This window comes from Quercus lobata, unplaced genomic scaffold (genome assembly GCF_001633185.2).
Source record: "Quercus lobata isolate SW786 unplaced genomic scaffold, ValleyOak3.0 Primary Assembly Scq3eQI_205, whole genome shotgun sequence".
Taxonomy (NCBI): domain Eukaryota; kingdom Viridiplantae; phylum Streptophyta; class Magnoliopsida; order Fagales; family Fagaceae; genus Quercus; species Quercus lobata.
The window spans coordinates 111,159-130,835 of NW_022154710.1; the positions used below are offsets into that span (position 1 = coordinate 111,159).

Below are 19,677 nucleotides of genomic sequence, written 5' to 3' on the forward strand. Positions count from 1 at the left end.
ACCCATGAAATATGAAAGTTTCCAAAGAGAATTTTGAGAGAGAAACCCTAGAGAAAAACAAGATTGATTCATCCACAATCTTCACATAGAGACTCTTCAAATTCCTCTATTTTCTTCCTCTCCATTGTTACATCCTTGGGAGGTTCATTATCAAAACCTTTTCTCACGATACCTACATCTATGAGAAGACCATTTGGTGCTTGGCAAGCGGTTAGGAAGGGACCAATTTCATATTGGTTGATGCTATGAGCTATAGTGGAATCCGGTAAACTAAAGAAGAAATAGGTTCGGCGTAACCTCGTTGGAGTACGAGCTTGGAGGACTTAGGTACACTGGGTAAATTAGGCTTGGAAGGTCTTCTACTGTTCATGTATCCCAACTATATTTTTTAGTGGATTATTTATCGCTTGGAGGGCGGTGAAGAGGTTTTACGTCAAGAGTTTCGGTTTCCTCTTTGATAACACATCGTGTGTTGTCCTTGTGTTTGCATCTCTCTTTTCTTAAATTTTGCCATTTAATTTCTGTTGTAAATGTTATTTTATTTGGTCTAAGATTGTTTATCAATTTTGTTATATGCTTATGTTCATATTCCGCACATTAATTGTTTGATAATAAGTTTGAATTGATAATTTATAAATTGAAAGTCTAAACATTCAAGGTGTTTTATACACTAATTGAACATTCGGCCCTGTTTTAAGTCATATGACTCAATTTTCATCACTCAAACTGAGAATTGCGTGGGACCCATTGAGAACTGAGTGTTTGGCTTGATTTCCTTTCCCTGTTTTCATCACTCAAACTCAGTTTGGGTTGAGTGAGAGTGATGAAAACCGAAAACAAGGATTTGTTGTTTTCTATTTCTCAAACTCAAACTCAGTGGCAACTTCCGTAAAATGGAAGACCTCGTGGAGCCCACAGTTGTGTATTGTCATATCAGCTTGATATTACCATTGCAAATTCGCCCATTTCTCTTTCTCAGCACCACCACAACAAACCCAGCACCGATCCACACCACCGAAACACCAACCCACCAACGCAGCGCTGATCCACACCACCGAAACACCAACCCACCAACGCAGCGCTGATCCACACCACCGAAACACCAACCCAGAGCCGATCCACAACAAACCGATTCAAGCCATGTCGTGACCCATAACTCGATCTCCACCGTAACCTAGCCCCAAACAATTCAAGCCACATCGTGACCCATAACCCGATCTCCACCGTAACCCAACCCTAAAAACCCAATCTCAAACCCGATCTCCACCGTGAAACCCAGTCAACACCCAAATACAGATTAAAGAGGGGAAAGATAGAGAAAGCTAAGAAAGAAACAGAGAAAAGTGGAAAAATTTGATAAACAAAAAAATTTGATAGAAAAGAGGGAAAGTCAGGGAAATGAAAGGTGAGTGGAAGAGTGGAAGATTTTTTTGTTAATAAGCCGTGGGTAGCAACAGTGTTGCACTAGGTAGTGTCAGTGGTGGGGTCCACGAGTTTGGGGAAAAATGGTAGAGATATGTGACTGAGAACTCAACATAAACATGTGTTTTGCAATTTTTGAGTGAAACTGAGTTTGAGAATTGAGTTATGAGTTTTGGGTTTGAGTTATAGGAATTGAAAACTGAGAATTGAGAATTGAGTCAACTCTAAACCAAACGGGGCCTAAGTCTCTAAACTAGTATGAAAAGAAGAGAGAAACTTAGGTAGAGATGATACAACAGAATTGATGTCAACTGTCACATCCCTCCCTCTAGCTCTTTTTCCTGCAGTCAACCTTACTGTCCATGGTTTGTCGTGCAATACAACTGCTATTATGGATATTACTAATTACCAAGGGGGTGTTTGATAGAGTAGTTTGAAAAATGTTGTTTGTAATTTTTTGAAATACATATGGGTGAAAAAGTGCTATTAATCATTATCCTAAGAATACTCATTAGTATTTTTCATTAATTTTTTGCAACAAAAGTTTTAAATATAATTTAGCTTTAATCTTTCTGTGATATGGTGAATATTATGAAAATTGATTTTGACAAAAATTCTTGTTGCAAATGTAATTAAATAATTCCGAAATTGTAAAAATAGAAAAAATCAGCTTTCCCTCGCAGAAAGAGAAAAGGCTTACCCTCTCCTCATCTTCATCCTCTACACTACTCCCACTCTCTCTCTATCTGATTCTAATTATCATATCTATCCGTATTCTTCATGTTGCTTCCTTTAACACACATTCACATTCACCCTTCCTCACTCCCTTCAAACCCCCTCACTGTCACTGACCAATCACCCTTCCCCTTCACCTTCTTCCCCTCACACTCACCACTCTCCAAAACCCGTTTCCTCATTCGGAGCTCCACCTCAGATACCCATACCCTCCCAAATTCCGCTATCCAACGCATTGCCCACAAGCTCCGCTCTCTCGGCTTCGCCGAAGACCCCCAAAACCCGAACCCGAATCCGAGCCCAAATGCCGGAGAAATCTTCATCCCTCTGCCCCATCAATTACCCAAACACCGGGTCGGGCACACTCTCGATGCGAGCTGGTCCACTCCCGAGAACCCGGTTCCGGTTCCGGGCACGGGTTCCGCCATAACCAAATACCACCAGCTGAGGCGCGAGGTGATTAAGCAGAAGGTGATGCATAAGAAGGAGAAGAGAGAGGAGAAGAAAGCTCCGACATTGGCGGAGCTGAGCTTGAGCGAGGCGGAGCTGAGGAGGCTGAGGAGACTTGGGATTGAGACGAGGAAGAAGCTAAAAGTTGGGAAGGCGGGGATTACTGAAGGGATTGTTAATGGTATTCATGAGCGGTGGAGGCGCTATGAGGTCGTGAAAATCGAGTGCGAGGATCTGTGTAGGATGAACATGAAGAGGACTCATGAATTATTGGAGGTTAGCTTAAAGCTTTCCCAATTCTGTTGCTTTTGAATTGTAAATTGAGCAATGTGCTGTATTGGATAGTTTATGTGTAGTTATTAATGTTTGTGTTGTTATAATGCTTGAATTACAATCGAATTCGTGAAGTAGTGTGTTAGTGGAAATTGGAGATTGTAAGTGGAAAGGAAATGAGAGTGGGGTAGAGTTGTGTTATGTATAGGTACTTCTCCTAAGAATTTAAAGGTTAAACCTTGGTGCAATGGTAAGTGTCTTCCGACCATTCAATGTGTTCTGAATTTGATTTGAGAATCAGTTTCTTCCAAATGTCGTATTATGCAGGAGCCTTGTGCACCTGTGGCGGGAGTACCTTTGTGAGTAATTATAATGGCGCTCTCATTGTATTGGATGTTAAGGTTGTTTGGTATTCAGGAACATGAGCATAACAAGGACAAACCTAAAAGCCAAGGAATGATCTTTATATTCCTTCATCTCTGCTAAGTACTATAACTTTGCTTCAAAAACTTACCTGTGATTGGCAATCATGATAAATTTAATCTTATATTCATTAAGTGCACAACCCACAAGCTTTTCAAGCACTTGACTATTTCCCCTGGTGTAGGTTGCCCCTGTTCTGCACACACCTGGTAATTATAAAGAGGATCCTTTGGGGTTGGCCCCAAGATGCTTGTTAGGAGTTTTCAACCCAAGACCTCAGGGATTTCATGAGTCATTAGAAACCACTAGACCGACCCTTCGGAGTTATCTTGCTAGATATTTTTCTTCCCAGAAAGCGTCAGGCTTTCCTGTTAATTTTGCTTGATTTTATTTGTCATTAAACAGATTATGTGAAACCCAGTCAATAAATTTTTACAAACATGCCTAACCTTGACCACACTTTTAGCACTATCTCAAATTGCAAACCTTAGGTAATGTTTTGATTTACCTATTTGAATGTCTTTTCTCTGATAGTCGTTGAGGTTTTGTTTTGGTCATTAAAAAATTTTATAGTGTGCCTTACTGAGCTTGATTTGTGATAATCACTTAACTTAGATTCCTGATATCCACAATTAGTCGTTAGAGGATGAGGTTTGGAATTTATATATAATTATCCATCTTGTATAGCTTTCTAATTTTAATTTTGTTTAAACATCTTCAGAGGAAAACTGGAGGTCTGGTTGTTTGGAGGTCTGGAAGTAAGATTGTCTTGTATAGGGGGGCCAATTATAAGTACCCTTACTTTTTGTCTGATAAAATTTTGACAAATGAAACCATGACTGATGATATACTGGATCCACACATTGATGATGGTGAACAAAATGAAACGGATAGCTGCTCATCCAGCATAATTGGTGTAAAAGCTGCTGCAACTAGTCCAAGCAAAGAAATATCTCAACCAAAATTAATCCAAGGTGTTGGTATGCCAAACAGAGTACGATTTCAATTGCCAGGTGAGGCAGAGCTTGCAGAAGAAGCGGATCGCTTATTAGAGGGGTTGGGCCCACGATTTACTGATTGGTGGGGTTATGACCCTCTCCCTGTTGATGCTGATCTTCTGCCAGCCATTGTTCCTGGATACCGGAAGCCTTTCCGCCTTCTTCCCTATGGTGTGAAGTCTGTATTAACAAATGATGAAATGACTACATTAAAAAGACTTGGTCGACCCTTGCCATGCCATTTTGCATTAGGTGAGTATGGCTTTTGATACACAACTGTTACAATCTGGTCAACCCAAATTTACTTGCTTTATACCTTTAAACAGGCAGAAATAGGAATCTTCAAGGATTGGCTGCTTCCATTGTCAAGCTCTGGGAGAAATGTGAGATTGCCAAAATTGCTGTTAAGAGAGGGGTACAGAACACTAATAGTGAAATGATGGCTGAAGAGCTGAAGGTTAGTAATAATGTGACAATAATTTAGAACATATATGTATTTTAAGTTCCTACCACCTCAATTATGTTTGACGCATGATCTTTTTCCTCTAAACTAAAATATATTTATGATTCATAGATTCATAGTTCTTTCATGTGAAGGGATAAGGAGATGTAATTCCCTACTTTTTAGACTGCAAGAAAACTGTTGGTAGATGAGTGATGTGAGCATGTTTTATCTGGCCACTATAAAAGATAGAATTTGTCATAAATTTCCTGTGTTTCTACATATATTTAAATGGGTGAAGCACTTTACTAAATCCCCCCTACCTTTGTGTCCTTGATCACTAAGGTTAACAGGAGAAAGTACAATAGATTTGCAGTTTACGGTCAAGGTGGAATTTTTTTTGGTGGTAATTATAAGTAGGGCTTTACTTCCTCAGCCCAAAAAAAAGGGATAGGTAAGTTAAATGAAAAACTTGATCAAGATTTCTATTAGACTAGCCATGCTCTAAGGTGATGAATGTTGGGATGTTGAGAGGACATGTTTGTAAAATGAATATAGTTGAAATGAGAATGTTAAGATGGATAAGTGGAAATACAAGAAAAGATAGGATTTGAAATGAGGAAATCCCCTTAAAGATAGGGGTGACCTCTATTGAGGAAAAGATGTGGAAGAGTCTCTTAAGATGGTTTGGTCATGTACAAAGGAGTGAGATTAATGAACCTTGAGAAAGAATAAATTTATTCAACTCGAGGGAATGAAAAAATGAAGAGGAAGACAAAAGAAAGAAAAAACATTAGTAAAAGTAATAAAATAGAATGGTGGAAAAGAGTTCATGTGACCGACTTTGACTAGTCCATTTGAGGATCCGTAGTTGGCCCCAAAATGTTGGGACTAAGGCTTGGTTGTTTTGTTGATTGTACTTTGCGGATGTAGAAGGTTCTTTGTTTTGCAATTCCTAGATTTCTGACTCTTCTCAATGCCTGTGCACCCAAATAATCTTAACAAAGCACAAATAATTCAACTATGTTTCTAATATCTGCTAACTTCTCTCTCTCTTATATATTATCTCTTCCTAACTGATGAAGAATTAAATGGTGGGGAATTTGACTTTTATTTATTATATAAAAAAATAAAACAGATATGTATTTCCATTTTTATGTAAAGATAATATTTAAGCTAGTCATTTGAAAATTTTTTAGGGAACTTTTATTCTTTGCAACAACTTTATCTGGAGATATATTGAACTCTGAAAGGCAATCCCTCATTGACTCACGTGGTTCATTTGGAGAGAGAAAAATGTCAGGCGCTTTGAAGGGTGTGAAAAAATCAGTTGTGGACCTGAAACTTTCATTCCTCAAATCCTCATTTGAGAGGATGACAGCTTTAGGCCTATATTCATTTTCAAATTTCATTGAGATGCTCGACCATTGTAATTTTTGTGCATAATTGTTGGTGTAGCTATTCCTATTGTATGCTTTCCATGTACTTGGGTTGCACCTTTTCTGTGCTTTTAGTAAATTCCTTACTTATAAAAAAATTCAGACATCTTTTAAATAATAATTAAAAAATGTTGCAGCGGCTGACTGGAGGAATATTACTTTCCCGGGATTCCGAATTTTTTGCCCTATATCGAGGGAAAGATTTTCTGCCACCTGCAGTTTCTTCTGCAATAGAAGTGCGGAGGAAGTATGGAATTCATGGAGAGAAAGAAAGGACAAGATGTAGTACATCAGTGACAACTGTACAGGAGCCTAAACTTGATACTGCAGAGTGTAGTTCTGAAAGTGAACCTGATGGGGGCAATAATGTGGAAAGGGGTCTCCTTTTAGAACAAAGAAAGCTAAGGTCCACTGAGGCAGCTATCAAAAGAACTAGCATCAAATTGTCGATGGTATGATTTACTAAGGCGCTGTGGCTAATTTCTTGTCGAATTGTTTTTTATCTTGCACTCAGCATCTTTCTCATGAATAGGCACTAGAAAAGAAAGCAAGGGCTGAGAAACTCCTAGCAGAGCTTGAGAAAGAAGAGATCCCCCAACAATCTGAAATAGATAAAGAAGGTATAACTAAAGAAGAAAGATATATGCTAAGGAAGGTTGCCCTGAGAATGAAGCCTTTCCTACTAATGGGTGAGTTTTGCCATCTAGCATACATTTTTTGTACGCTGAACCTGGCACAGTGGGCATGCAGTTTTTTCCTCTCCTAAGAGTAAACAGAATGGCAGTTGAAGACTGATAAAAATGTCACACAGAAGTGGGCACTAATGAGCATATTATCTTTCCATATTCAGGTAGGCGAGGGGTTTTTGATGGAACAGTTGAAAACATGCATCTTCACTGGAAGTACAGGGAACTTGTGAAGATAATATCTAAAACCAGAAGCATTGAAGCTGTTCACGAAGAAGCACGGACATTAGAGGCAGAAAGTGGTGGAATATTAGTGGCGGTTGAGAGAGTGAGCAAGGGTTATGCAATCATTGTGTATCGTGGGAAGAATTATACACGGCCTGCTAGCCTAAGGCCTCAGACGCTCCTAAATAAAAGAGAAGCATTGAAACGCTCTATAGAGGCACAACGCCGCAAGGTAAATTGGCTTGTCTATCTGTGCACACACATACATGTCAACTAGTTTTAATTATCACTCTCTTCTTTTGATAATAGTTAGTAATCCTACACTACTACTTGAACCTGTTCCCCCCACCCCCCACACACATACACACACATATATGTCAACTAGTTTTAATTCTCACTCTCTTCTTTTGATAATAGTTTGTAATCCTACTCTACTGCTTGAACCCGTTCCCCCCCCCCCACCCCCCCCTTGAAACCCCAATCTCTAAGGTTTGGGGAGGTACCATCCCACCTAACAGGCGGGTGGTTAATTCTCACTCTCTTCTTGAACTTAAAATAATAATAGAAAAGGCACCTTCCATACTTTCACGCAAAAAAAAGAAAAAAAGAAAAAGGAGATTGAATTGATGACCAAGTGATCTATCCCTGTTAAAGCATCAAAGGTACAAGGCAAGCCCTATAAAGATATGGTTAGAATTGATTGATTTGGTCAGAATTGTGTTCCATGTGGAACCTGTCAAGTTAAGGGACTTAGTTGCAGGCATAAATACATTATGATATGGACCTTGACTCTGTCCAGGATGGTTTATCCATGGGGAGACTGCTGGCTTGTTTAATTTATATCAGCTAATATTTTACCTTGATATTTACTTCAGCATTCTTTTTTCCTGCTTTGTCATGCAGTCTCTGAAACTCCATGTTTTGAGCCTTACCAAAAACATAGATGACTTGAAACTTCAGTTGGTAAGTTATCTTTTGTCTGTGTTTCATTGTATTCTTTTTTTCACCGATAATTTTTGCTTTGTTATTTTATGCTGATTTACCCAATCATATTGAGGAAAATTATGTGTTATTTTCTTGATTCAGGATAAAGACAAGGAGGCAAACAATGTTCTGCCAGCTGATGCATTGAATTATAAATTGGTGAGCCATCTTACATATCTGTTCATTCTGTGTTCTTTCACCCAAGTAAAGCTATAAATTTGTGGTGAAGTTTACAGTTTGAGTTAAATTAGGTGAAAGAGGATATGAACAATATGCAGGCAACTGAATGCTTGAGATCACATGTGGAACATAATTCCAGTCCTCTCTCTCACTCGGTAATTCCTGCTTGCCATGAAGAGAATAATGTAGAGGTAAGTTATTGATCTTGGATTCAGAAGCTATGTGCTAAAACAATGTGGTTTATATTTTTTATTTGTATTTCTAGGTCTATGCATATATGGGGTTCTCATTTTCAAAATAAAAATCCAACATGTGTGCTTACCATTTGAATTGATATAGTTGCATTCAAAACCTTATGAGGCATTTTTTTTTGATGAGCAAGTGAGAACTTACAATAAAACCACATTTCAACTGGGAAATACACCAAATATCAATACCACTTGATCTTTTAAACAAGACTCGATTTAGAAACCCCCCAAGAACAGCAAAGGGCCCTGTTCAAGATAGAATTCTTAAAATGAGCTCCGCCAGCAACACGAAGTCTAACTTCCAATTCAATGCCCTATAATAAACTTTCCTCTGTTTGAGATGGGGCCTCCCGGAATATAGTTGTTTCTTTGGACCCATAGATGGTAAAGAGCAGCTCCCCAAGCTAATTTACACAAAACTCAAACTCTTACCCTTCCAGTTTTTCCAAACCCCAATCTACTATCTCATTCCAACTGGTTACAGGATTAAAAAGCAAACATAATCTTATGATGTGAGCCCAAATTCTATCAGTGAAAGGGCAACTGAAGAACAGATGATAACGGCTTCCAAGACAATTTCGACAAAGGACACATGTTGTATCACCTGGATAACCCCATTTTAGCATATCCCTTGTGGCCGACCTGTTTTTGGGGGCTAACCACAAAAAGAAAGCATGTCTGGGGACTGCCATTAAGATCCATACAAGTTTAGTCCATACTGCGTCTGGGAGTTTATGTTTAACAACGTTTTAAGCTCTAGCATTACTAAATGTACCAGAGTTGGAAGGGAGCCAGACAGGTTTGTCATAGTCACCAAATTCAATTAAAGGCAACTTACTTTGGATGGCAGCCAGAGCATCAAATGTAGAAGGATTTTCCAACACCAAATCCCTTCCATCCCCCAGCACACTAGAAACCTTTGCATCTAACTTACTAGCAGCATCATATATCACCCTAGAACTATACTTGGTATGGAGGACCCCATCTGGATGCTAATGGTCTAGCCATAAAAAGATAGACCTTCCTTCACCAATTATAAATTTCAGAAGAGATTTAACCACCTTTCTAAACTTGAGCATTTTCCTCCATCTCCATGAAGATACCTATGAGACTTTGATCAACTAGAAGCTTCTTTCTCTTAGGAGATTTTCCTTGACCCAAGCTACCCAAATTGATCCAGCCCTTGCAAACAAATTCCAGATGTGCTTCATTATATAGCTAAAAAGTTGTACCCAATGCAAAAAGCTCCACTTTTGTGGGGCTTGGGAGAGGTCATGTTAGGCAGCTTTGGTCCTATTTTATTGGAGAGGCTAATTCTCAAACTTGAACCCGCCATCTATCACTTTTGGTGGAAGGCACTTGCCATCGAACCAAGGCTGACCTTTATATGCTTTGTTATAGCTGCACGATTCTAATCATCAATTCTGTTAAACCCAAGTTCCCCTCGTTCTTTGGACCACAGACTTGCTCCCAAGCTTCCTTGGCCCCTTTGGATGGTTATCTCCACCACTCTGCAAGAAGCTACAAAATTTCTGCTTTTTAGTTTTAATCTCGTTTTTGGGCAAGATGAAAATGCTAGCTCAATACACCTTAATGCTAAACAAAACAGAGAATATAAATTGTATTCTGCCTGCAAATGATGATTTCTTAGAGGCCCAAGAGTTGGCCCGAGCAGAGATTTTCTCCACCAGTGTGGCACAATCACTCACAGTCAATTTGGAAGGGGAAATGTGGAACACCAGGATACCTCACTGAACTTTAATGCGGGAGAGACATTAGCACAAAATTAAGCCCTCCCCCTACCCACCGCACACGCGCGCATACACATATATATTAACTATTGATATATTGTAACTTGAGATGCTCTTTCAAACGAAAAAGTATTTTATGTATTAGATGCATGTAGCATCTCCCTCAGAATGCGTGGGCCCCATTTACGTGTGGGACCCATACACTATGACAGAGATGCTACGTGTGTCTAATACATATGGTACCACCTCCTTCCCAAACGAGGTGGTACTATGTGTAACCAGTGTGGGGTCCACCCCATGAGAGAGGATGTTTCATGCAACATGTAATACAAAAATAATAAATCTATTCAAACTGATATCTGAAATAGTGCTTTGTGTGAATACTTAAGGCTGAGGACAAACATGGAGCTCAATTAACTCTCATGAACTTAAATGATGGCACGGATGCTTCAATATACAATCCACAAGCCACTCAACAAGATAAAGTGCTTGGCCTCTCATCAACTTTTAAGGGGGATGGGACTGGTAAAATTGAAGCTGGATTTTCATCTGAATTAGTTAATAAAGAACTCCATGCAAAATTGTGCAAGGATATGAATGGTGAAGTTGAAACTGCTGTCTCTACACCTTGCCCTGATAATTTTATGGTAATGTAAAGAATCCTTTCTGTGTTTATTTATATTCATGTTTTTCTTCTAATGGCTAAAGCTGTATGGTTTGTGTACTTTCAGTCAGAAGAAACAGGCTCTTCTGCGGTAGTTCAGCATTGTGTTTATGATAACAATGCAATAGAACCAGCTAAGTCGGCAAAAATTGATTTGAAACTGGTTCCAATAGCAGTGGAAAATGGATCAGAGATGCCCCACAAAGCTGTACTTCTTTCCAATAAAGAGAGGCTTCTTTTACGAAAGCAAGCCCTGAAGATGAAAACTCGCCCTGTACTGGCAGTAGGTAATTTTTTAATCCTCTTTCACAGCTTTCAGTTTTCCCTCATTGTTGTTAAGGTTTTAGTAATTACAACATTTGCCTTTTCTAACTTCATACGGGTCTTGGTTGGTCATAATTATCATCTTAGCTGCATTCTCCCTCAGTTTTTTGTTCATCCGGAATTGTTTCTTTATGGTATAAACTGCTGGATTTTTATTTGAAATGTGTTCAACAGAATGGAGCTGTATTCAGAATTTATAAGTTTACTTGCTTAATAAGACAAAAAATAAGTGATAAAAACTTCAGAAACTTTTTTCAACTGTTTAAAAGTTCGTATAGATTTTGTAGTAATTGGAAACTTTTGAATTATGTTCAATATCCTAAGATAACTTATGGTGAAGAATTATACATTTTCTTCTTTAGGCCTTTGCATATTTGCTTCTTCCACACCCCCCCCCCCCCAACTTTTTTGGTTATGTTTCCTATCTATTTGCTAGCAACTGATGTATTTTGAACAACTTGATCATTTTTGGGTACTGATACTAGGGAGAAACAACATTGTCTCTGGTGTTGCAAAAGCAATCATGGTTCATTTCAAGAAGCATCCTCTTGCTATTGTGAATGTCAAAGGTAGAGCAAAAGGAACGTCAGTCCAGGAGGTGGTTTTTAAGCTGGAGGTATGCACACCTGAGGCCCTCTTTGTTTTTACATATAGATTAACCAGATTGGCTGATAGTTTCTCTCTCTCTCTCTCTCTCTTATACCCTCACAGCAAGCAACAGGTGCAGTTCTTGTCTCTCAAGAGCCTAGCAAAGTCATACTTTACAGGGGTTGGGGGGTGAGAGATATACCTGGGCACACCGAAAAGAAGAATGTCATTGATGTTGGGAAAGAGGGTGGAACTCGGCCAACTGTCTCTCCTGAACTCTTGGCAGCAATCAGAATGGAGTGTGGGTTGCAGGGTCACGTAAAGGAAGAGACAACTCTATAACTTGGAATTGAAGCTTGTATCCATGGTAGCCTGCCATCCGCTGTCCCATGATTCTTGTCCATATTATTTAATTTTGGGTAAGTAATTATTGCCGGCACTGTGAATTACTTTCTGTTTCTGAGCTATAATTGTGGTAAAAGTTCCTCCTACTCTGGTGTTGGATAAAGTGCTTAAATCAACATTTTCAGGATCATACCAACTCATCATATATTCAGTTTTCAGCACATTTTAACTAGGAGGGACATGCACATATATACTTTCCATATCTCTGAACAGCAGTTACAATCCTAAGGTATGTTGGCCTGATTTCCACTGTATGCTTCTGTCTGCTTTCCTCTTTTGGTACAGTAAATCTAGAAACAAGATGGAGAGGTGACATCTTCGAAAGCAAGGTCTTTATTAGTTATTTGCTGTATTTGAGTGTGCCCTCCGTATGTATACTGGTCTTCTGCTGCAAGGAGGGAAATACTCTAGTGACATCTCAGTCGATATTGTAATATAAGAAATTCTTCAGCAATAGCCAATGACCTCTGGCTTTAATGGCTCTTTTCTTGCAAAAGCAACATGATGATGGATTCAAGGCCCATAGGATCCGTATGTATTTACTAGTTTTAAATAACAATAATAAATTCTTGGGGCATACCTAGAATTGGTTCCAATTGAGTCTCAAAATCAAATTATTATGTGGTTTCAATAAAACTAACATCCAATTGTTTGTATTAGAATAAAAATTGAGTTGGATGAATGTTATTTTGCTCCACCATAAACTAACCCTAAACTTGTATGAAGGAGAGATCCTTTGCTAAAGATGGCGAATACTTTAGCTTTTAATTATTCTGAATGTTGTAAGAATCACAAAATTCGGGATCTCACGGTGAGATTCTCACCCCACCTGTGATGCTTGTATTGTACTGGGCTGGAGTTATAGGTAGCCTTTAGAGTCTGTAGTGTGTCTTGACTCATGAGTCATGATTCTCATGAAATGAGCTCTTTCCAATTGGTCCCACATTAGCTGAGCCTTCGTTGCCGACATGTTTTGTAGACATGCTCAGATATTAATTTGCTTGTCTAGGAATTGTCACCAAGGAAAAAAAAAAAAAAAAAAACCTCTTTTTAATCTAGTAAGAACAATAATAAAATGTGTAAAAGACAGCTTAAAACATTGATTTTTTTTTACTTTCGGGTACAATTCATGAAAATCTTTAAATTTATTTTCCCATTATATCCTATTTTGTCTTAGCAAAAGAAAGTGCCATCATGAGTGATGAGAGTGAGACACATCACAATGACTAAAAGCTCTCTCTTTTAAAATATACCCGGGTCAATATGAAAGTAAACTTTTCTTCTTTCACACTTTAGTTTACTCTTCAAATTACAGTGCTAGCTTTTTGTTGGCCTAAAAGATAACATATTATGGTACCACACAGAAAAGCTAATCGAACTGGTGACTTTAAGTGGGACCAAGTCTAAATTTGTTTCAATCTAAAAGTCGAGATTCCAGACCCACTATCTGTCGAAAGGCTAATCTCTCTTGTAGGGTGAAATAACCTAAAAAGCTCCATCACTATGCTAGGATAACTACTCGAACCACACACCTTGAATCTCGATGGATCCTATTTAATGGATATTTTTGAAATATAAAAAGAAAAAAATTATTTAATAATAGATCCAGTGTAATTGTATCATAATAAGAGGCTGTGTGTGAATAGATATGAGAAATTATTTAGTTGAGAGAGAGAGAGAAAATATGGAGACTTGGAAACTCTTACTTATATGTAAATCATTAAGCATATGTGAAAAATAAAATAACATCACATTAGAATTTTGTGTTACGTTAAAATATCTCAAGACCATTACATGTTATACAATTAACATTTTATGCATAAATCGTCTCCAAAAAAAAAAAGAAAAAAAAAATTATGCATAAAATAATATATCTCAGGAGGTGATTAAGTGTTTCATTCAAAGATGCAATTTTTGTTCAATCCTCCTAAACAAGATCTTGAGTGACATGTGGCCTTTATAGGACAAGTTTTGTTTCTAGTGCATAGAGCATTGGATGCAAACCAAACCCCACTTTCAATACTTTAGAGGGGGTTTCACATTTTAGAAAAAACCACAAGAGAGTTTTGTATACTTCTACCAAAATTGTTTATTGAATTTATTGTTATATAAAACATGGGTTGAATTTGAGTCATGTTAGTTTATTAAAATGACCACATAATTATTACAGTATATTTTTTAAAAAAATTTTCTTTGATTATTTTAAGTTGTACATCTTTGATCCTCTTTTAAGTAAGTAATTTGTTATGGGAGGTTAATTAATTGTTAGCTCTCTCTCTCTCTCCCTCAAAATTACCTTCAAAAGTTAATCCCCTTCAGGATATTTGCTCCACTCTCTATTTGAATTTTGAACAACATTATTGATGCATTTCATCTGACTTATAAAAATATTGTGACTCTAGATTATTACTTTAAGAATTATTTATATATTTGCTAAAATAATACACTAGAAACGGTGGGTTTTTTTTTTTTTTTTTTCGTCAGTAAGTTTGCTTCAAGGGAAAAATAATAGAGGCGAAGAGGTTTGTAGCTTAATAACATTGTCTAATGTTTCTAACAGAAACATCCCCACTAAAAAATGTATGGGGGGGGGGGGGGGGAAGAAGTATGGACTATGGAGAAAAGGAAGATTTTTAAATTAATGATCATAAGACTTTAGTGTCTAATGAGAAAAAAAAAAAAAAAAAATCTTATCCCATTTTGTATGTTACACTTTATGTTCTATCAATTACAAATTGTCATATATTCTCTCTCTATCTTTTTCCCTCCTTTTTTCTCCTGCGAAACAACCAAAGTAAAAAAAAAAAAAAAAAAAAAAAAAAAAAAAAAAAAAAAAAAAAAAAAACCAAACTCATGACAAGTTATTTATTTATGATCTCCAAGTTGTATTATATTTGGTAGAATTAAAATTAAAAAGCAGATCACTGGGAAGAAGATTTCTAATCATCTCGATTGGAATATATGCTACCCCTAAATTTAAGATGCTCGAAATCTAATTAAACACTTTCTTATGTAGTAAAAAACTTTCCACGGATTTTCACAAGTCTCAAGAGAAAAACATAACATACTATATCATTCCTTAGTCAATTGCTTGAGAGGGCGTGTCCTCTTTAGACTCACTCCTCAAGTGTGGACTGTGGACCACTTAATTAGTTTCTATCAGCAATTTCTTGGGTGAAAGAGAATGATTATTATCTTTGAGGTCTAGAATGTTGCTCTACTTTTTTTCTTTTACGTTTTAACCAAAGGGTTCTAGCGTTGAAAGGAGCATGAGAAATTTGAAGAAGCTGCCACCAACAACCTATCATCTCCATGTGTCAAATAAAAATGAGAGAAAATTACGGGAAGGTAATGGCTTATCGGATAAGATTCTCTCCCATTGAAATCCTTAAATTTAGGGATGGTAATAAGGAGGGGTGAGGTCAAAGGAGGAGATTTTTTCCTTGTTCTATATGTTTTTGTCTTGACACATTTCTGTCCCACGTCATATGAATTATGATGGGGAAAATTCTTTACCCCATTCCCATGGGGTCTTGTCCCATCCTGTAAAATTCTACTTCATGTTAATTTACTCCACAACTATTATAATTAAAAAAAAAAAAACATATTTCATTAATATAAATATATTTGAAATTACAACTAATCAAACTAATTTTTAGTAAAAACTTAATAATATTATTCAATTGTTTAACAAGACAATATAACAATAAAAACAAAAATTTTAATATTCATACATTTAAATAAGCTAGTATGGATTTGTTAATTTGTTTAAAATTGAAGAAAATTTAAGGATTTAAGTGAGAGAGAATCCTTTCTCAATACGCCTCCTCATACGAAATAAGTTAAGAGTATTTTGCACAAAAGTCAAACACGTGATCCCTTAATTTGAAACATGCAAGTCTCGCTCATCAGCTTATATACATTCATTATTTACTTTCACAATCTTTTCGTGAAGAATCACCATGCCACTCCTTTTCGAAATTACCATTTATAATAATAACATATTGGACTAAAATACATTTTACTCTTTAACTGTTATTAATTCATTTTGATCTCTTAAGTTTCAGAACTTACATTTGCTTTCTAACATTTAAAACTTTCAATTAACAATTTAAAATCCTAATGTTTAACTTGATCTTGATATGGTCCTTCTGTTATATTTTGATGAATGTTGGTCGTTAATTACCCCTCTATAACTTCATTTAGTTCACTCCCCAACCCCCCCCCCCCTAATGCTTCAAACAAAACAATGTCATTTCAAAATAGTTAATACCTTAATGGTTAGTGAAAAAGAAATTTTAGACCTCTTCATTGATTAATTATGCGAATTAATTAATGATTAATTAACTTAAGTCAATTAGATGATTACAACTTAGATTAATTAATCACAGCCACACTGAATACTAAATCTAAAAATCAAATAACAAAACACAAGAAACACATAGATTTGGTGATAATAAAGTGGAAAAAATTGATAAACACTCCAAAGGAAAAACTACTAGCTACAAGGGTACCTGTACCTTAATAAAGCAATTCACTGTAGAAGAGAAGCATTACAATTTAGTTCAAATCCTTGAACCTAGACATCGCTTTATAGTTTAATTTACTCATGCAACCTCACACCAGCTCTTGAATTTCTGAACTTTTCATACATGAATCTGTTTCAAAAACCTCATCTATGATCACGATCAAACCCTCTAACCAACTTTGACAAACTCAAAGACAATAGTTGAGGATTTGAGCTCCACAAGAGCACATTAGGATTGATGATTCTGTATAGGGGTGTATAGCCAACCTACTAACTCGTCAAAACCGACCCGACCCAACCCAATCCATCGGGTTGGGTCGGTTTTTAGGGGTTGGGGGGATGGGTTCAGTTATTAAAAAAAAAAAAAAAAAAAAATTTAATAGTGGGTTGGGTTGGGTTTGGGTCATAACAATTACAAACTTGCCTAACCTGAACTGACCCACCTATATATTTAAAATTTAAATTATATATATTTAAAAAAATATTATATAATTAATCATTTTTTTATTTAATTTTTTCCCCTATTTGGCTCTTCTATATAAAACTCAATTACCTCACAAATCCTAACAATCTTATATCTCTCTTTGTCACCTCCTACTCCTAGTCTTCCACTCTACTCCTATTTGTTTATAACTAAACTGGGATACTAGTTCATGTACATTTTTTTTACTAACTCAGTTGGATATATTTTGTTTATAATTGAGTTGGAATACTAGTTTATGTATATTTTATTTATCAATTCAGGTGGCAAGTGGGATATATTTTTTTCTACTCAATTTAATAATAATAGTAATAAATAAAAAACTGTCTAACCTATGAGTTCAACCTGACCCAACCCAATCCATGTGGATTGGGTTGAACTCCTATGATGGGTTGGATTAGATTAAATTTTTTTTTTTAATCCACCACAGTGGGTTGGGTCGAAAACATCCCCTCAACCGGACCATGCAAACCACTAATTCTATAGATTCATCTCTTTAACACTAAAAGGCAAGGTTTTTGGACTCGGACCAGACCGGGAGGTCGAATCGTGAAAATCGGTTTTTTAAGCATAAAGAACCGAATTTTTTGTTAATTTCGTGAACCCCTAAAATCGGGGTTGGATCGCACGAACCGGTGGCAAGAACTGTGAACCCCTTAGCATTTTTTTTATTTATTTATAAAAACAACTTAACACAATTTTATTCTACTTAATTAAATTATCCATCTCTTACAAGAAATTAAAAAAAAAATTATAATTAAAATCCTTTAAAGATATTCAACTTTACTTCAATCATAAATTTTAATGTTTTCATGGTTATTATTTTTATTAACTTTCTTATTTAATTATTAAATATATGCTTGAAAATTATTAAATTTCCCTCACATATATAGATATATTGTCAATTTTGCTAGTTTCATAAATTTAATATCTATATTTAGGCTTTAATTAATTATTAAATTAATTGTGACGTCATCATGGTTCGACTCCAGTTCAACCTCGGTTCGATCTCAAAAACTTTGAATCTTTCTCTTTTACGGTTCAATGAACGGTCTAGGTTTGAAAGCCTTGCTAAAAGGTAGCAACTCCTTTTTGAATCCCGACTTCTAAACTCACGCGTTAATCAATTTAAGTTTATATTTTCTCTTGACGTAGTACTTGGTAGTAGTCTTTTTAAAACTTTTGTGAAGTGGTGTTCATGAGATGTCTTTTATATATGTTTGCATGTAGGCTACAAAAACCTAAGCAATAGTTGACTTTAATCAAACACGTTAGACCTCAATTTCACGATTTTTGATAGATCAAGTCGTTGTAACAACAATCAAAACGCTGTCAAAATTTCATGGTCTAATTGACATCCATTCAAAAGTTTAGGCGACTAATTGATTACAGTTTTAGAAGTTAGGCCAAAGTGATAGTAACATCAAAATTGGAGGGAGAAAGCCGTATTTAACCTTAAAAAAAAAAATGTAAAAACCAACCATTTGGATATCAAACATATTGTGCTTAATTAGCCATATTTTTATGCAAATGAAAATGAACATCGGACTAAATTACTTTGTCACAACTTTTCTCTTCTCTATTTCATATATTACCAAAAGTAAAAAGCAAGACTTTCATCATTTCATTCATTCGTATCACATAGTATTATTTCTGATGAATTTCATAACACAGTTATCGTATAACCAGCTTTAGTACTGAACTTCATTTCACGCGCGCACTGCTCATGTAGGTTGGGGCTAGCTTTCCACCAATTGTATATATAAGTACTATTAATATAGTGTTGGGTTTCATGATTATCATCACTGTCTCTCTCTCTCTCTCTCTGACACAGAGAGAAGGAAAGAATGAGAGAGAGAGAGAGAGAGAGGGCACAAAATACCTTGACTATCTCCTGCCTTTCTTTCAACGCCCAGACCCAACAGCAATCATCATGTCCTCTGCCTATCTTCTCTATCGCCATCATTGTTCCCACACCATCCTCTCTTTTGCTCTCAACCACCCCCACCACAAACCTCAAAGCATCATCATTATCATCATTTCCAGGTGCAAGAAAGAGAAGGAACAAAAAGGAGAGAGAAAAAGATCACAAACATGCTGTACATGTGTTTGCAAAAGAAGAGGTATTAGCAGAAGATTTAGCTTTCTTCAGCTGCTTGCTTACTTGCTTCTTGGTTTTGAGTGAAGGGTGGTCTCCTCCTTTTTAAGACTTTCGCTGAAACTTGAAAGTCTATTGCTTTTGGGGAATCAAGCATCCTGGTCCGATTATTTGCTTGTTTCAAGCAAATTAATTACTCAAGCTCTTACTTATATGTGTTCTTCACTTTTGCTTAGGTGAACTTCTTAGATCTTGTAACTCAGTTAGGGTTTGTGGTTTTCAACTTTTTTTGGTTGATTTTAGGTTATTGAAGACAACTAAGAAGTTATAATA

General features: G+C 36.4%; 1 protein-coding gene across 4 annotated transcripts; it reads left to right on the forward strand.

Annotated features, from left to right (window-relative positions):
- The first annotated feature begins 2,149 nt into the window (after positions 1 to 2,149).
- On the forward strand, positions 2,150 to 12,833 carry LOC115973026 (CRM-domain containing factor CFM2, chloroplastic-like). Of its 4 annotated transcripts, none has more exons than XM_031093265.1 (14): positions 2,150 to 2,883; positions 4,025 to 4,553; positions 4,628 to 4,758; positions 6,320 to 6,634; positions 6,715 to 6,871; positions 7,033 to 7,325; positions 7,997 to 8,056; positions 8,180 to 8,236; positions 8,329 to 8,448; positions 10,646 to 10,903; positions 10,988 to 11,207; positions 11,730 to 11,860; positions 11,956 to 12,251; positions 12,363 to 12,833. In XM_031093265.1, exons 1-13 carry the CDS (start codon positions 2,203 to 2,205, stop codon positions 12,172 to 12,174), a joined length of 3,171 nt encoding a protein of 1,056 aa, XP_030949125.1. In that variant the 5' UTR covers positions 2,150 to 2,202; the 3' UTR covers positions 12,175 to 12,251; positions 12,363 to 12,833. The 4 variants fall into 4 exon arrangements, with proteins under 4 accessions (XP_030949125.1, XP_030949126.1, XP_030949127.1 ...); XM_031093266.1 differs by having other exon boundaries at positions 2,203 to 2,883; positions 12,390 to 12,833; XM_031093267.1 differs by having other exon boundaries at positions 2,203 to 2,883; positions 12,523 to 12,833.
- Positions 12,834 to 19,677: the final 6,844 nt, after the last annotated feature.